Source organism: Xenia sp. Carnegie-2017, unplaced genomic scaffold, assembly GCF_021976095.1.
Source record: "Xenia sp. Carnegie-2017 unplaced genomic scaffold, XeniaSp_v1 HiC_scaffold_13, whole genome shotgun sequence".
Classification (NCBI taxonomy): domain Eukaryota; kingdom Metazoa; phylum Cnidaria; class Anthozoa; order Malacalcyonacea; family Xeniidae; genus Xenia; species Xenia sp. Carnegie-2017.
Genome location: NW_025813436.1, coordinates 10,806,979 through 10,826,244, shown reverse-complemented (window position 1 = coordinate 10,826,244; position 19,266 = coordinate 10,806,979). Strand labels below are relative to the sequence as shown.

The following is a 19,266-nucleotide window of genomic DNA, read 5'->3' as shown; positions in this document are numbered from 1 at the left end:
TATGCACTGTTCACTAAATGTTAGTAAATCCTCACCATTTCACATACAAGCACATTTATTTTTCCACAAGAGTTTAGTTTCAATGGGAAATATTTTTGGACTTTTGATTTCAACAAGAGTAACACTTAATACATTTTGAGTATTTTAATTAAGATTTTTTCGTTCGTAAGCAATGTCATATTTCGTTACCACGTGATTGAAATTGTGTAAATTTGGTGAAAAAATATATTAAACATTGTATCCGCGATCTGTATTGTATGAAAACGTTATCAGAATAAAATTACAACAAGCGATGTACATATAATTTATTATTTATTTAGGGTGTTGTAAAATTGAAATCTTACATTAAATATCGATCGAGTTTAATAATTTAAGCATTTGATAAAATATACTTTCAATAAGTGAATTTTTTTTTAAACATCTTTGGTGTGCCACGGTATACGGGGGTGGGGGGACGTGTACAACGGTGTACGGGGGGTGGGGTGAACAGGGGTATGAACCAAAGCATCAGCACAACTGAAAATGATTCTGCCATTTAAACAGGATTTTCATAAGACGTCCATTCTTCCTCATCTGAATCAAGCATATGAAAGTGTTTTCATTCATCTGAGGTGATATGAACACATTGTCATCTCTTGTCATTTTGTAAGAATTCTTGCGCATGTTTCCAACGTGAGACTGGAAAACGTTGAGATAACATTATCCTCCGGGACATTTCATCTATAAAACGCATAAATGTACATTGAATGGTTTCTTGATGTTTCGAGTTGGTCGCAAGTCTGTTCTGGCTTTGGGGTGAAGGACTTCGTCAGTACTACAGCTTTGTGGCGAAGGGCCTGGGCTTAAAACATCGAGAAACATTTCATTTATTTTAAATGATGTTGCAATTCAATCCCATACTACAGCTTTATGGCGAAGGGCCTGGGGTTGAAACATCGAGAAACATTTCATTTATTTTAAATGAGGTTGCAATTCAATCCCTACGTATCCAAACAAGACACGACGGCGATATTGACCCCATAGTTCACAATGTTTTCATGTGATTTTCAAGTCTTAAAATGGTAAATCTTTTCTCATCTTCTCTACGTCATACGAACAAAAAATCGAAATTCAGTACGATACCCATAATCGACCGAGGCTTTTCATCCATCTTATCTTGCTGAAAATCCAAACTTTGATCCTGATGAAATAACAGCACAAGTTTTCGAGATGGTATTTTATACGAGGGTAACTTGCCACAGACACAACGTACCTCCAAATAATTACTTAATAACGCACAACTGACTTCTTGTTCTAAGATCTCTTTGTTCTGTTCGTTTTCATAACAGGCACAAATAAGTGTAGGAAAAAGGATATTGCGCAATCTAAATTGAACGAGAGTATTTTGCATATTAATTCCACTCCTAGTTGGGTCGGGGGGGGGGGGCTATGAAAGGCGACAAATGAAAAAGCGAACTGATTTTTCAAAGTTTAACAAAGTTTTATCATTGGCATAGTGCAGTTAAAATACTGCTAAGAGTCATGTTGACCAAAATGTCAACGGTAACATCTTTTCCCATCGCTCGTTGTACCTTGGATTGCTGAAGTATTGAAAAGGAAGGGAGCACAGCTTTTGAAGAAGTGTCGGTGATCTTCCTGACAGCACAAAAACCTGTACATGAAAAAAATATATATACAAAGTGTATAACAATGTGCCCTCCAGGCTTTCACCATAGTAAAATGGTGACTCCTGCACTTGGGATGCACACAGGATGTACGGTTGAAAAACAAAATATATACTTCACTTTGCATTTCATGATTACAATTAATGCTCGAGCAAAACCCGATCCGAAACGTCGCGAAAGAAAGATCGTTTCTCTTAAATTATACACTTGCGTCATAGGTACAAAAATAAAACAATCCAACAGAATAATGTAGTAATGGTCATTTTATACAACTGGTTATACGGTTGTGGCGCATCTGGGATTTACTTGGGCATCCTCATAGCGAAAGACATGTTCGAAACTCAGTTCTGATATACAGATATAAGTGTTAAATAGTGTAAATATATGAGGGTAAAAACAGACTAGCCCTTAGTGGATACGTCCAAATTTGAAAACACTCAAACTGTGGGTTAAAGAAATATAGTATAAAGCAAATTCCGAAAAAGCAAGACATCTTGAGATTGCAAAATATGCATCAAAACAAGACGAGAAGTGAATTCATCCTCATTTTGTCTGAGAATGACTTTGAAATAAAGTCGAAAATTTACTGTTCACTTCTCGTCTTGTTTTGATGCATATTTTGCAATCTCAAGATGTCTTGCTTTTTCGGAATTTGCTTTATACTATATTTTTTTAAATTGTCGGTTGGTCATGGTTTTTGTGGGTTAAACAGCTTTTGTATACTCTCAAAAAACTCTCAAACTTGTTTTCTTGTACCTAAGCAGTTCCGCGTGTTAAAATATTATGGTTTATTTAAAAAGAAATGAAGTTCGTAAATGAAAAGTTCACTCAGTAACGAAAGCCATTATAATACATTCAAAGGTATCCTTTACCTGATTTTCAGGATTAAGAACGGTAAAATAACCGATGATAAGAATTACTTCATGTAGTAGTTCGTGATTCGTTTCGGCGGAGCATACTCTAAAATGAATAGCTAGATTTCAGAAGCAAACTTTGAGAAATGTACCGCCCTCTGTTCAAAACGAGAGGATCGTCGATCCTATGATATAATATAATAAAGGAGACTACCTTAGAATGTGAGCAACGATGTGTCGAAACTGAAGAGAAATACCTTCACACCCGAGCGAATCCTAAAAAAAAACATGAAAAACGTCATAAAACTTTACAGAAACGGTGCAAAATAAAGACTGTGATTATTATAGACGTACGAACGAACGTCATCAAATTTTTACTTCAAAATCAGTCTAGTTGGATGTGTTCATGCAGTTTGATGATGACAGTAAGAATTCACATTCGTTAAAAGAAGTCTGTTTCATTACTTATGTCATAAACATCAATTATACTACTTTCAACAAATTTTGTGGAAGATACGAGCCCACTATATTTTTTATGTTCAATTTAAACGTCTTAAAATGCTATCGCTAGGCACTCCTCAAACGTCAATATCATCCTATACGACCCCGGAGGATCAACGTTATCCTTACTTGTACGAGTAGAAAATCACCCGTTGCTAGGAAATTTAAAAATCGCAAGCCTTTTGTGGCCATAGAATTCATTTCTTCGCTCAACTGCTCGGGAATTTTTGACGGTGCTTTTAAGCCATCTCTGAGCAGCACAGAATACAAAAGACTAATGACACCTTTATAAGGAAAACGTAATGACACTCTACAGTTTATTTGATCTATTCCTGACAAATCTCGCTGCCTTTAATCCCCTTTATTTCTCCCTCTTCCCAGGATTTTCCTCCATTTTCCCCTTTTTCCTTCATTTCCCTCGATTTCTTTTCCTTCCTCCTTCATTCGATCTTCATTTTCCTCCATCTTTTCATTTTCCTCCATTGATCATCTCCTTTCCATCCTTCCGCTGATCCTGATTTTCCGATTCCTTCCTGTTCCTCGATTCCTCCTTCCATTTTTCATCCCTCATCTCCTTTCTTCCTTCCTTCCATCCTTTCCTCCCATTCACTCCTCATTCCTTCTCCCGGTCTTAAATTATTGAGAAAGTGCTCCAAAAGCAGCTCATTTGAACATAACGGAAAATACATACAACTCAATTATAACGTTAAAAAAGAAAGCGTTTTTTCAGCAACACTGACCAGCTAAACCTGTGTGTTTCACAGTGACTAAAAACTGACTCGTGTCTTCTCTTTTCTGATGAGTGAACACATCGTTAACTCTGAAGATAAAAAGACATCCTTCTCTTAATCTCTTGAACACATTGAACTTAAGTTCTTGACAACACATAGAACTTAAGTTCTTGCAAACACAGTTCTTTCGAAGAGTACACTTACCTAACAGAATAAACTCTCGCGATAGAGCAGAGCGCGTCCAAGGATTCCAAAACAAATCCTGACGATATCAAAGAATCGTTGTCGTTTGATCCCCCAATATAACCAAAATACGCCTGAAGATTGTCGATAACACCGCTGCAAACGATATAGCTGAAAACAAAATACCGTAGGCTCAAATAATGAATGTCGTCATATGAACGTGAATTTGAAATTAGTAATTCGCTGATAAATGTATGAGTTCAGCGAGTGTGTTTATTTATGAGATGCCGTTTCTGGAGATCGCTTCTGTGTGGTGATTCCAGCCACTGTTTATATTGATGATTAGTTATTGTAAGTGTTTATGATCTATAATGGCGAATTTATGAATAAAATCGAAAAATAATTCCCCTGGCATACTGTGAGTCGCAATGAAATCTTTAAAATTATTTCAATACAACTGTTTACTCAAATATAAGAAGTTTTTTAAACATGACAAATTCCTGGGTTAATGCAAAGTCCTGGGTTAGTACATATCTACTTTTGATGAATTAAAAATAGTTTTGTTCGAAGAAAGAAAAAGTTTGACTTCACCTTCTCGTGCGAGAATTTCTAGCCAGCAGGTGATAACAATCATATACCTTCATCATTTGACTCTGAAGATGACTACCGCTAAGGTTGTCGAAACGTCAGTCAACAACAACAAAAACAGTCCTTCTCAGGACTATACCAACCTGGACGATCTACATTTACAAACATGTAATCATATACCTTATGAGATCAGTGATTCGTTGCATAGCAACGGAGTGATCGAGTCCATCCGGAACACAACTTATATCTTTTGCGTCACAGCGTATCAAGCTGTGGATAGCAGTGGATAAAAGGTGTTGCAGATTGAGAAGGAACGCGTCTGCAGAACGTCCCAAGTTACTTTCAACACTTTTCTTTTCATTGACGCAAGAAAATACCTAAATAAATCAAGAGATAAAGCTCACCATTTGAAACTGTAAATTTTCGTTGCCGCAATTTTGCTGAAGGAAATTTTTTTATTGATAATAACAATACCGATTGCGGACTTAAAGGAAAAAACAAGAATGACCTTCTAAAATCTCAATAAAACCACAATTCTAGCTTCACCCAACAACTTACGTATAAAGCAATTTTGCGGCAAGCTCAATAAAACAAATAAACAAGAAAAGTATTATAATCTTCTCGTTTTTCTATGTCGTCGTTTCCATTGTGCTACTTTATGCATTATAATCTTCTCGTTTTTCTATGTCGTCGTTTCCATTGTGCTACTTTATGCATTATAATCTTCTCGTTTTTCTACGTCGTCGTTTCCATTGTGCTACTTTATGCATTATAATCTTCTCGTTTTTCTATGTCGTCGTTTCCATTGTGCTACTTTATGCATTATAATCTTCTGTTTTTCTATGTCGTCGTTCCATTAGCTACTTTATGCATTATAATCTTCTGTTTTTGTGTCGTTACAAGCATTTATGCATTATAATCTTCTTGTTTTTCGTCGTCGTTGTTGGCATTTTTATTACTTTTTCTATGTCGTCGTTTCCATTGCATTTTATGCATAATCTTCTCTTTTTTTCTGTCGTCGTTTCCATTGTGCTACTTTATGCATTATAATCTTCTCGTTTTTACGTCGTCGTTCCATTGTGCTACTTTATGCATTATAATCTTTCTGTTTCTATGTCGTCGTTTCCATTGCTACTTTATGCATTATAATCTTCTCGTTTTTCTATGTCGTCGTTTCCATTGTGCTACTTTATGCATTATAATCTTCTCGTTTTTCTATGTCGTCGTTTCCATTGTGCTACTTTATGCATTATAATCTTCCGTACTTTAGCTGTAGAAACGACTGACTTTAAATGGCTCAGTGAACTTCTATTTGAGTTATTGTTGCCAGAAAGTGTGTTAAACAAGATAAGGGTATTTGAGTTCATTGAAATGGACAGGTCAACTCTTTCTTACGGGTTCAATTATAATCACATCACAAAGCTAATATTCTATTGGCTGATTCAGTTAAAATAATTACCGCGAGATTATGGGCCAAAAGGTCGACAACGACTGTGAGCTTGTTGCTTAGCAACACATACCAACAATTTTCGAAGCATTTGACGCAGGCGATTGTCATTACCGACACGACAGAGCACAAAGTTCTAAAAAATACGGAAAAAGATATATTTTCAAGGCATCTTCATTCGCTATCACCACTCGTGCGCGGAAACAATATGTCCATATATGGAGACAAATGAAAACCACAGATAATTATTTTGATGTCATATTGGTATATTTTGCACCATTTAGGGATAAAGAACACACATTTGTTGCAAGGGTACTGTGGCTGTAAGACACAACAACTCTTTCGACTTTTAAAGAGAGAAAGTGTGACCATACACGCAAGGTTTTTAGCAGATTCGGTCGGATGAGTTTACACACTCCCCCCTGTTCACAACTCTGCAAGTATGTGAAGCAGGTGGGAGAGTCTAAACTTATTAGATCAAATCTAATAACAATTTGCACATATTGGAATATCATGCCGAAGAAAATGCTCAACATACTTGATAGGTAGAAAAGATTTTTGCGTTCCTGACGAAAATTCGATTTGTAGAAGGATCCGTGATAAGGTGGACAAACCACCAAGGTTACAGAACGTTACTTGATCTGCTTCAACCTAAAGATACGTTAGAAAGGATATCTATGTCACATATACTATCAATACAAAGTTACCGCTCCATTTTAGGTAAATCAATAGGGAAAAATACCAAAATGGCAATGAAAAACGATTATATTTCGCCCGATAATTTAGAACCCAGTCCTCTAGATGTCTAACTACCGTGTCAAGATGAGACAAGGACGCCATCTTGAAAGGTGGAAAAAAGCAAAACTCGATACAAAAAATAAGTTTAAGGAAAGTTTAAAAGACAATACAATCAAACATTTTAAAAAAACCTAGACTATCAACGTTGTAACTCTATATCAACTCAGCGAAAGCAGACATTAGTCGTAGACATCGTCAGTTTTGCCACCTTTCAAGATGTCAACTTGTCTCACTCGCAAATATAGAATTTTAGCCGAGTCGGAAATCAAGTAGATTGAGTTCTGGGTCATTGATTTGCTCCTACATCAGTGGTGGGCAACATACGGCCCGCGGGCCGGGTCCGGCCCCTGAAGGGATTTTGAGTGGCCCGCCGACTGTATCCGACCATTGAATATTGAGTATTATTCATGTAATAATCCGGCCCACAATTAACTTCATTTTCCTAAATCTGGCCCGCCGACTGAAGAAGTTGCCCACCCCTGCCCTACATCATACATTGCCTTCCATCAGTCGACTCAGTTCACTCAAGGAACGTTCCAAAGCTGCAACTCGATTGGCAGCCCATGGTCCCGTGCTTTGATTCTTGAAATATCTGTCAAGATCTTTGATGACTTTCTGAAGTCTTTATGAGGAAGAGAAAAAAAGCAAAAATTCTGAGAAAATTCATTGAAACAACTTGGTTTGGTAGAAGCAAACAGACAAGTAGTATGTTCCACGATTATGAAAGTTCCTTACTTCGATTTTTTAGAAGATTCTGATCGCTTTTCTACGCTGGTCAATGTCGCTTCATACTCCCTGCCACTGGAATTATTTTTACAAGCGATTAGAAATCTCGATGATTTTAGTGGTCCATTCAAAGAAATTACCGTGAGGCCATGCGATGTCTGATCTTTTTCACCCGTTTTTTGAACGCCGTCTTTCTCTCATCGCTCGCTTTGGCATTCTCGTCAACTTTATCCACACTGACATCTTTAATGTACTGCAGCGATAGAGCGTCCTTTAGAAAGTTTAAGAAAAAACAAAAGTGAAAAAACCATCAACGTTGACAATCCTAAGTCATATTTCTTACGTAATCCTCGATTTTCTTTCCCCTTTCTACTTCATCTAAGGCCATTTTATGTTTGTTTCCTCGTAGATGGCTCACCAAGTAAACCTCGGATATTATCTATGAGTAAAAATAACAATGATAGCTTCACACAATAATGTCCTGTGACATACAGCGCTATCCCCAAACAATAAGTGTATCCCTAGTGTACACGTGAGCTATCTAACATAACCATTGAACTAAAATACATGGAACGCTAGCTGTAATAGAAAAGCTTAATAATTTTTTGAAGCCAAATCTTACACCCAGACACGCGTGTGTAGTTCATTCAACTGTAACTCAGCGAGATAATCTCGAAACACTAAACATGAGTGTCTGGGTGTAATCTCGCGTGTTTGAGTGTAATGTATTATAGTTCAATGAACATAACACATCACCCACTAAACCAATGTACAAATTACCTGAACATTACACAAAGTGCAAATCTTCTTTCTCTCATACGGAGTGACAGCGGGAAGATCATCTTGAGTAGAGTGACGTGAAGCGCCAGCAGCCTGAAGGTAAACATAGTAAGTATGCAGGTAATACAGAGTTTTTTACCTCTTTAAATGTCAGCAGCCGTGATTTCGCTTTGCTCTCCCAAATGAAAAAATCAAGAAAGGTCTCACCTTCTCTTTCACAAGTTCTAAAATTTGTTCGTGACGTTTTGTCGACTCTTGTTGCTAAAAAAAAGACAAAATCTAAACGCACTACAAACGTAGATGTTAAATATCATGTGTTTTAAGGACGATCTTACAGTATGAATGTGACTTTCATTAAACGTGGCAATTCGTCTTGTTAAACATCACGTGTTTTAAGGACGATCTTACAGTATGAAGATGACTTTCATTAAACGTGGCAATTCGTCTTGTTAAATATCATGTGTTTTAAGGACGATCTTACAGTATGAAGATGACTTTCATTAAACGTGGCAATTCGTCTTGTTAAATATCACGTGTTTTAAGGACGATCTTACAGTATGAAGATGACTTTCATTAAACGTGGCAATTCGTCTTGTTAAATATCACGTGTTTTAAGGACGATCTTACAGTATGAAGATGACTTTCATTAAACGTGGCAATTCGTCTTGTTAAATATTACGTGTTTTAAGGACGATCTTACAGTATGAAGATGACTTTCATTAAACGTGGCAATTCGTCTTATAACACATGACATCTTCAGACCAATATGGACGTACAGTAAAAATACGAACAAACTGACTATTTGGACTTATTTACACGTATGACATGACTAGAAGTTTAAAAACGACTGACAAAAACAACTTTCATGTACCCTCAGTAGCGAAGCCAGCCCGTTTTTTACTCCAAAAATGCATATATTTTTGTATTCAACTGTTGAACACGAAAAATCATGAATGTAATTAATTTTCTAAAGAGATGAACAGTAATTTTACCACTGATCTTCCTATACCGTCGGGCAAATCATAAGCATGCTGGATAAATTTTCAAAACTTTGAGAAATATTGAAGGAGAGAGGTAGAGATATTGAGACTGCGAGAGACCCTTTTAAGAAACATTCCAGGGGTGGGGAGGGGGTGAACCACTTGCCACTCTTTGTACCTTTTGTTTTATCTTCAATTGAAGTTGTTCCACGGCTGTTTGTAAGGCTTCATTACGTGCAGCAAGTCTTTGCTCTCGTTCTCTCGCTCTTTCTTTGGCTGCTTCTTCTCTTGCTTTTTCCTTTTCTTGCTTCTCTCGAAGGAATTTCGCTTCCTGGGCGATGGAAAGAAGGACTTACATAAATATGTTCGTTCAAAAAACAGCGAGCCGGAGAGCGAAGTAGAATGTTATATCAGGAACCTGTTCTTGTCGTCTCTGTTTCATTTCTTCAAGCCTCGCCTTTCTCTCCGCCTCGAGTTGTTTTCGACGCTCCTGTAGAATATATCAACAAAATGTAGCTGCTTTTCCCAAGTTCAAACATATAAAGTCATTATCGAGTAAAAAATCCAAATAAACTTGGTTATCATAGTTTTTTTCCTGATAATATCAAGATACATATAATATAGCAATTTTATACAAATTGCTTTATCAACATCACTAAGCTGTCTTTATCCTCACTTAACTCTTTACTATCCTTTACTATCCTTCGGTGTTACCATATAATTCACGATCATACACCTTACTCTCATCTTATAAGAACATCCAGTAGTATTGTCCTATCTTTGTTAACATCCATCACTACACTTACCTATTTCAATCCATTGTTACCGTCTATTGCTATAAATATTAAATCATTTACCATCCATATCCTTACTACACCATCTACAATGACTACTCTTATCCTTATTAGATCCTCCATTATCCTTATTAGATCCTATATTATCCTTATTACATCCTCTATTATCCTTATTAGATCCTCTATTCTTCTTATTAGATCCTCTATTATCCTTACGTATGCTGCAGCCTCTTTAGCCTGCTGCTCATCGCGTTTTCGTTGTCGCTCTTCTTGAAGATCTTGTAAACGAGCTTCGTGATCCTAGAAGAACGGGATAGAAAAACTGCAGAGGTAGAAAAAGTTTCTTTCTTTCTTGGAACCACAGGCAAATGTTGAAAATTTTCTGTGAGATTTGTTTGTTGAAATCAACAAAATAACAAAAATATGAATTAAGACGAATATTAATTATGACGTTTAATAAACCGATTTAAAAGTGTTGTATTGGTTCCTGGAAAATTTTCTACCAAACTCTCAACTCTATAAGATTTCTGGGAACTATGTTCCCAAGTTCCCATACTTTTTCCAACATTGAGAAAAAGATTTAAAAAATCAAACGCATCACCTACGTAACGATATAACATAACATGTTTGTTACATGTTTGTAAATGTAGATCGTCCAGGTTGGTATAGTCCTGAGAAAGACTGTTTTTGTTGTTGTTGACTGACGTTTCGACAACCTTAGCAGTAGTCATCTTCAGAGTCAAATGAGGAGTAAAAACATTACACTAGATCAACTAAAAACATTAAGGTTGTCGAAACGTCAGTCAACAACAACAAAAACAGTTCTTCTCAGGACTATACCAACCTGGACGATCTACATCTACAAACATGTAACGATACTCCCGGGTTAAACCATTTACTTTATAACATGTTTGTGAAATCAAAATAGCTGAAAATCATTTTTGAAAATCTATTTCAGTCACGTGGTATGACGAAAGACTTTTTCCATTCGACAATTTAAAGAAATATAAACTCAAGATTCTTGTAAACTCAAGGTTCGAGACATATCAACAAGAGATCAGATTTATAAGCAATATTTCGACTTCATATCAAATTCATTATCAAGCCAAGTGATCATTTAAAAACAAGCGCGATCTTTTGTAACACGCAAGCAATGAAAAATAAAATATCTGACTCCCACACCTGGTATCGAGACAAAACTTCTATTTTCTTGTTCTGCGCTTCCAGTGAATTGATGAAAGCAATTTCATTCACCTAAAAACGAGGAAAAACCAAAAACTAACCGTGTCAATAAAATTGACAATAGCTATAATGCTCTTTACGTAAAAGACCGTTTCCCTTTCACATTCCTTACGATTCTAATTACGACCACCTATACTTCATGTAACAATAATCAAAAGTATTAGTCTGACTACATGAAGCAAGTTTTGTCAGCAGGCTTGTTTTAAAGCACACGAGATCAAAGCTTTCAACACATTACACTTTTATGATGTTGAGCTTTTAACTCGACTAGCCAGGATAACTCATTTTGTGTAGTTAAGTCTTGAAAGAACAGTATTCAGGTTCAAAGACGGCTTATTAAAGAATACATAACAATGTTCACCTTCGCGTCTTCTTCCTGTGCTTTGCGAACTATTTCTTTTAGTTTTATGTTGCGTTTCTCTTCAACTTTTCGTTGTTTCTCTTTTTGATGAAGCTCTTGTTCGCCAATCAACATCATCTTCAGTTCACGAGCCTTTTCCACCTGAATGAACGTGTTGTAAACACTTCATGTAAGATCATTAAAAACGAGAAAGAGCAAACTTTACATGAATAGAGAAGAGTAGAAATGTAAAACAAAAATGAGCAAAATTCTCCCACTCTAGCAGGTAATCATGGTTTTGAGTGAAATTTGTGAAGTTCAAAGGCAATGAGACAATGGCAAAGTCCATGAAAAACTGTCATCAAAATTCTCCCACTCTAGCAGGTAATCATGGTTTTGAGTGAAATTTGTGGAAGTTCAAAGGCAATGAGACAATGGCAAAGTCCATGAAAAACTGTCATCAAAATTCTCCCACTCTAGCAGGTAATCATGGTTTTGAGTGAAATTTGTGGAAGTTCAAAGGCAGTGAGACAATGGCAAAGTCCATGAAAAACTGTCATCAAAATTCTCCCACTCATACAGGTAATCATGGTTTTGAGTGAAATTTGTGAAGTTCAAAGGCAATGAGACAATGGCAAAGTCCAAGAAAAAGTATCATCAAAATTCTCCCACTCATACAGGTAATCATGGTTTTGAGTAAAATTTGTGAAGTTCAAAGGCAATGAGACAATGGCAAAGTCCATGAAAAAGTGTCATCAAAATTCTCCCACTCATACAGGTAATCATGGTTTTGAGTGAAATTTGTGAAGTTCAAAGGCAGTGAGACAATGGCAAAGTCCATGAAAAACTGTCATCAAAATTCTCCCACTCGTGCAGGTAAACATGGTCTTGAGTGAAATTTGTGGAAGTTTAAAGGCAGTGAGACAATGGCAAAGTCCATGAAAAACTGTCATCAGGGATTGTTCTTTCTAAGTTGGACTTATTGATAAAATAGATGTGGGAAAGTATTTGAACAGGCAGTTCAGTTATGCGATGCCAAATATTTAAATTCAACGGCAAAAAGTAAGTCAAACAAAAATTATGATTTCCTATGTTGGCACCGAAATTGAATTGAACGCATTTCTTTATAAAAGAAAATTTCTTCGCGCAGATTGCAAAGAATGAAATTAGCCGGAAGAGAGGACAAATGGACCAGTCATGTATTGAGACAAAGCATGCATAGGATTGTGGGGTTTAAAAAATAGCTAACAGTTCCAGAAAAAAAAAGATGTCAACCAACTTTCTCAGAAAGGTTTTGAAGATGTTGCAGTTTATCGTCGAGTAACTGTTTTCGCAGTTGTTGAGCTTTTGCCTGCAGGAGAAAAATCATCGCAAGACAAACGATAAAATTCACAAAGATTATTTCCTGTTAAACAATGATCGTCCATTACCTGTTTTTCGGCTTGCTTTTGCACTCCAACGTTTACATCTCTAAGGTAAAGGATAAATTTAGGAAAGTCAAACGTCGAAAAAATTCTGTGATGTAAACATACCTCTTTCGTGAAGGTGACGATAATCTTTGATGAATTTGAACAGCTCGTCCTGGTGGCCGGCTCTCCGACATTTCAACAATATCCCCCCAGCTTGGCGAGCCTTCACGCTTGTTTTTTTCTATAATTACGTCATTTTTGCTTATGCCATTACGTCATTATGTTATTACATCATTATGTCATATTTCATTACACCATTACGTCATTACTTCATTACGTCATTACTTCATTACGTCATTACTTCATTACGTCATTATATCATTATGTCTTATAGTTTCCCGCCAAAAAAATAGTGCAACGTCGAAGCAAACTCTACCGTCATATTCCGCTATCATCTCTTCCCAAGTCAACTCCCTTGTCACTGATCCTCGAGGATTCTGCTAGAAGATATCAAAGAAATATTTTTGTCAATGAAGATGAAAATGAAGACCAATGTGGTCGACATGATAAAGAGACCAGCAAAAGTCTGAAGACACTGAAATGACGAATATGTTGACTCGAACAACAACATTCGATAAATCCTGATTAAGGCATTAAACTGGAGTATTTGAGAACTCGGGTTCAACATCAGATTACTTATGATGAAGACACAACACTGAAGTATAGAAATACTCAAGTTTTGCCAACATATCTCTCAAAAGAAAGAAATTTGACTGAAACTGACATAAACTTCCGCATTCATAAAAACCACGCCATATACCACGTACAGAAGTAAAATCACCTTATCATTTTCACTTTTCTCTTCTTTATTATCATCTTGTACCTCTCCAGCTTCATCATCACCGTCGGCAACATTATTCATAGCGTTTACGTAGGCCTCTTGATCTGCCAACTCTATGGCAAGTTTCTCTTCGTGTTCTTTCGCGGAGGCAAGAAACTCATCACGTTCTGTCTCATACTGCTTGGAAAGATCGGCTTCTTCTTCAATGGCGGCCGAAAGAGCTGCTTGATGCTCGACATCAGACGCCGTCAAACCGTCTTCGTCCGTATCAACATCGGAGTCGACGTTGAGTGGACTTAAAAACCCTTTCAGCTTTTCGTTTTTGTCACTTTTCCCCTTTTCCACTGAGCTATTTACATCAGCAACATTCAAAGTGACCGGAGGAGTAGCTTGCTCCTTAATACTGGACTCTAATAACATTTCAGTTGAGACAACTGACATCTCGTCTTTATCAAATTCTTTGTCCTTACATATAAACGAGTCCTTTGTGTTTGCGTCAGCGCATGTTGAATTGGAAATTCTTATTTTTGCTTCACGGACATCAGCAATTGTTTCATTGTTACATTCATTAAAAGATTCCACTTCAGAAACATGTTTCGCTGTTGGAGAAAGATCGCCGTTATCCGTAACAACACGAAGTACCCTTGGCTCAACACTGTGCGCATATGACTCTGGACTGCGATCACGTGCACCACTACACTTTTCGGTAGCTTTCGTTTTCTTACTGTAGCGTACAGTCTCCCATCCACCATCATCTTCCTCAACTTTAAGAATCCCGTCCTGTATGGCGACGAAGCCATTTTGTACAATCTTATCTCGTACCAGGTTCTCTTCGTTCTTTTTCATCGTTTTTGGCTAAAAAGTAAACCAAATTTTTTGATTATGTTCAGTAATGGAAACTAATGCCATTGGCATATGTGTATGTATATGATGATGTAGTATGTTTCAGAAAACTAGTACCGTAGATCTATCTGAAACAGAAGTACGACCCTTTACTCTATCAGCCCAAGACATTACGCCATCCACGCTCGTTTCTTCCAACTCCAGTGTCTTCATTAGTGGTCTTCGTTTTCTCGAAGAGAAAACAGGAGGAGGGCTTGAGATTGGATATTTCCCTGGGGAGAGCTTGCGAACTGCCCACGCCAGAGACTGAGGTCTATAAAAGGCAGGTGAAAATTTTGAATCTTGCACACGAATATACTTCTTTCAAGAGCGAAAAACAATCTCCGTCCTTTTCGCTTCAATCCATCCCTGACTAACATTAGATGCGACAATAAAGAAATGAGCAGCTAATGCCGGGACAGCATGGGATTAGTGCTGTGTATTCAAAAATGAAGAAAAAGACAAGCTTATAATATGGTATACAATATTGTCCGTCTAAAACATTTTTAGTTAAAAACAATTGAACAAAACCATACCTGTCTTTGCTGTCAGCCTTCTCGAAAGCTGCGTGTAGGTGAATTCGATCAATGAGTGACTGAAAATCATTCCTACATTGGTCAAGCATCATGATTACCTCCTAAACACAAGAAAATTCATTGTTTAAGAAGTCGCATGTGAAGATAACTCTTGCATGGACAACAAAATCAATCCTCAGGGATAGATTAAAATGTAGATCAAGTATGAAGATCAATCAGCAAGAAAGATTGCAAGTTAGATCAAGTATGAACATCAATCTGCAAGAAAGGATTGCGATGAAGATTAAGTGTGAAGATCAATTCGCAAAAAAGGATTGCAATATAGATCAAGAATATGAAGATCAAGCCCCGGAAAGGATTACAATGTAAATCAAGTATGAATATCAATCCGCAAGAAAGGATCGCGATGAAGATTAAGTATAAAGATCAATTCACAGGAAAGGATTGCGATGTACAAGGATCAACAGCGAAAATCAATCCCACGGAAAGAGTTGCGGTGTAGATCAACTATGAAGATCAATCCCCGGGAGAGGATTACGACGTAGATCAACTATGCAGATCAATCCCCGGGAGAGGAATACGACGTATATCAACTATGAAAATCAATCCCCGGGAGAGGATTACGACGTAGATCAACTATGAAAATCAATCCCCGGGAGAGGATTACGACGTAGATCAACTATGCAGATCAATCCCCGGGAGAGGATTACGACGTATATCAACTATGAAAATCAATCCCCGGGAGAGGATTACGACCTAGATAAACTATGAAAATCAATCCTCGGGAGAGGATTACGACGTATATCAAGCATTGATGATTAAAAAAAGCATTGATCTTGCCTGACATTCCATCACGCTTTCGTCAGATTCACATGTCGTGTATATCTCGTCAACAGCTCTCTTTAAATTATCAAACAAATACGACCAATATCTCGCTCGTAAATCGATCTTCTTTCTGTTGGCTGAATTCGACCGACTTCGTGTCTTTGATTTGCTGGGGGAAATTTCACGTTTCTCCACATTTGATTTTTCTTTTTCTCTGTTCTCTCCATCGGTTCTAGAGGTCTGAATGCTTTGATCGCTTTTCACTGTAATAAATTAAATGGTTAGAGCCCGGGAGTATCGTTACATGTTTGTAAATGTAGATCGTCCAGGTTGGTATAGTCTTGAGAAGGACTGTTTTTGTTGTTGTTGACTGACGTTTCGACAACCTTAGCGGTAGTCATCTTCAGAATCAAAAAATGACTACCGCTAAGGTTGTCGAAACGTCAGTCAACAACAACAAAAACGGTCTTTCACTGTAATGTTGATGAAAATCGCATATGAAGACACTAGACTGGAGTACATAAAGAATCATGTTCAACATCACATTACTCCTGATGAAGACGACACAAGACTGGAGTATATAAGAACATCAGATCACTCCTGATGAAAACACTACACTGGAGTATACAAGAGCTAAATTCTCAACATCAGCTCACTCCTGATGAAGAAACTAGACTGAAGAATATAATGACTTAAGTTTCAACATCAGATCACTCATGATTAAGACACTAGACTAGAGTTTATAATGACTCAAGTTTCATCATCCAAAGTTCAAAATCTTCCCACTGTTGATGAACATGACAGACTTAAGTAAAAATTCGTAAACATCAGTTCGCGTGACAAAGACACTAAAAACTTTCGGAGAAATTATAGAACGAGCTAACATCAACAAACAATGAATGTCTAATTTTACCTTGATCAATAAGTGTAACGGTAGTTTCCATAAAAACTACGTCTTAAACTGCGAACATCACCATTCAGACCGATTTATTGAAAAATTGAATGCTCACTTTAAAATTGAAGCATTTCGGTGAAAGCAAACGTTTCGTACATTGCTTTTGTTTGAAGAACGATGCAATAATTTTAAATGTAAGACCGGACGTTTTACATATTCAAAAAGCGGTCGAGTCTTCATTTCATAAACTATTTATAAAGACGTGGTTTTTTAGTTGCGTATGCAAGTCAACGCTTTTCAGTTATACGAACTGTATTCAGCATGATTTAAGGGTAAATTCATCGAATCAATCGTTGCTCCTGCATAAAAAACATGCTACGCCATTTCAAGACTGTTTCCTGCAAAAATACACACAAGGTAAACAGTATTTTCTGTATACATTCTTCCGTTCAGTAACTGTCAAACGTGTTGATGAGTGGTTCAAGTGATAAAATAGGTTTGTTCTTATCACGGAAATCGAATACTTCATATAACTCCTGTATCTAGTGGCGTGGCAAGCCAACGTGTTTGGTCGTGCTATGTAAATTCACTAACAATAGAAATCTTCTGTTTGTACAGTGAGTTAACACCAAAATTTTAAATAGCATTCAAGGCTTGCTATGCTACTGCTATAACATTATATGGGCAACATACTCTTGAGAAAACATATTACATCGCATTACATCGACATTTATCGTTGGAAATATGACATTTTTCTACAGATTATTCAGGATGTGATTTTGTGCCCCATTCAGGCAGTCCCCCCCTGAGAAAACTGTGTAAAATATTGGTAAAAGGCATGAAATAGGGGAGGGTCTCAATATCTGGTTGTTACTTACTCAAACACGAAGGGTTTATTGTTAATACTACTCAAAAATTATAAAAAGCACAATAAAGGACAACATTCTATCAAAAATAATAATATAAAAAACAAGTCATTAGTGCTCATGGCAATTTTCTGATTGACCCATGAACATTTATAGATAGGAATTTATTGCAATCTAATGAAATACAACAAACAACATTGAAAATGTTTTTCAGAAGAACTGTAAATATCAAGGAATGTATTTTGTTGAAAAAGAAAATGTTTTTTGCAGTATAAAGCTTTGATTACAAGATTACAATACACAGCAATTACCGGCACCCCTGAACAGATCACAGTAATTACCAGCACCTTACAAACGACTTATTCACAATACAAACAAACGATCAACTAAAAACATTACACTTCACACTAATTCACAATGACAATACACATTTCCTGTACACACAATACAATGACGTAAGAACCAGATGACAAATACAGCTAACCTGACGTTTACTCCTCATTTGACTCTGAAGATGACTACCACTAAGGTTGTCGAAACGTTAGTCAACAACAACAAAAACAGTCCTTCTCAGGACTATACCAACATGTAAGGATACTCCCGGGTTCAAACCATTTACTTTAATACACAGCAAGTTGACAAACCACTTAATCTGGGAGAAGTTAATGCCTGCCTTTAGACTGTATAATATGTCAAAAAACTGATATAATATGGTGATATTTTCTTTTATGCAAACTTTTTTTACCGTTCCTCTGATCACTCACGGGAACTGAAAAGGTGACAAGATTCCTTGCTACCCTTCCTTCCTTCTCGACCAAGCGTCGTATATGATCTTGATTATTGCTTCTGTCTAGTCCCTTATGGCTGGTCTAAAACATCAAGATAGCATCGTCATGATTGAAGACAAAGTGCCATATACAATGAAGCACTTTCATACTATGCCTATATGCTTTTCTATTTCTGAAAAATATCATGGCATTTTTTTATCAGGGGGGTACATCTTAATGAAGTCCTTTACCATCAAACTACAAGTAAAATGTATCAACAAACTGAAACTAAAGTCACGTAAAATGTCCACGTTACCTTTGGAGAAAGATTTTTCTTGTTGCTACTACGGTATCTCTCGGCACGAGCTTTATGTCCGTTACTTTCGAGGCCATTTGGCCGCCGTCTGTCGTTTTTCTCAACATGAGACATGCTTTACGCAAAAACCTACATTTTGAAAGCGTAGTAAAACTCACGAATGAGTAGATAGTTCACTTTATATCAATTTTTTAGCGATATTAACGTGAATTTCAATTGATATAAATGGCAAGCCAAACAAACACCTATTGCTCTCCTCAAATGTTGATGTTTACATGGTGTTCTTTCGCCGGTAGGAAGA

At 36.8% G+C, this 19,266-nt stretch overlaps 1 protein-coding gene across 3 annotated transcripts; it reads right to left on the bottom strand.

The window, feature by feature from the left end:
• Positions 1-295: 295 nt before the first annotated feature.
• LOC124452444 (S phase cyclin A-associated protein in the endoplasmic reticulum-like) lies at positions 296-19,245 on the bottom strand. Of its 3 annotated transcripts, none has more exons than XM_047002986.1 (33): positions 18,966-19,245; positions 18,628-18,751; positions 16,137-16,384; positions 15,297-15,397; positions 14,839-15,034; positions 13,879-14,733; positions 13,474-13,537; positions 13,161-13,278; positions 13,059-13,098; positions 12,908-12,979; positions 11,650-11,790; positions 11,229-11,300; positions 10,263-10,346; positions 9,671-9,742; positions 9,431-9,583; positions 8,480-8,533; positions 8,273-8,365; positions 7,836-7,931; positions 7,633-7,763; positions 7,502-7,567; positions 7,262-7,388; positions 6,507-6,619; positions 5,981-6,104; positions 4,702-4,898; positions 3,955-4,104; positions 3,760-3,839; positions 3,149-3,303; positions 2,733-2,794; positions 2,537-2,624; positions 1,572-1,651; positions 1,253-1,364; positions 1,123-1,180; positions 296-720 (listed from the first exon to the last, which is right to left on the bottom strand). In XM_047002986.1, exons 1-33 carry the CDS (start codon positions 19,077-19,079, stop codon positions 629-631), a joined length of 4,332 nt encoding a protein of 1,443 aa, XP_046858942.1. In that variant the 5' UTR covers positions 19,080-19,245; the 3' UTR covers positions 296-628. The 3 variants fall into 3 exon arrangements, with proteins under 3 accessions (XP_046858942.1, XP_046858949.1, XP_046858957.1); XM_047002993.1 differs by having other exon boundaries at positions 13,474-13,534; XM_047003001.1 differs by lacking the exons at positions 18,628-18,751; positions 18,966-19,245 and adding an exon at positions 17,035-17,256.
• Between the last annotated feature and the right edge of the window lie 21 nt (positions 19,246-19,266).

Excerpts from the sequence above, each read along its gene's own strand:
- LOC124452444 (XM_047002986.1), bottom strand. The coding sequence starts at position 19,079 with ATGTCTCATGTTGAGAAAAACGACAGACGGCGGCCAAATGGCCTCGAA. Across the intron at positions 13,279-13,473 it reads GATGATAGCGGAATATGACG|AAAAAAACAAGCGTGAAGGC; the intron begins GTAGAGTTTGCT and ends ACGTAATTATAG. Across the intron at positions 9,584-9,670 it reads AACAGAGACGACAAGAACAG|GAAGCGAAATTCCTTCGAGA; the intron begins GTTCCTGATATA and ends TCCATCGCCCAG.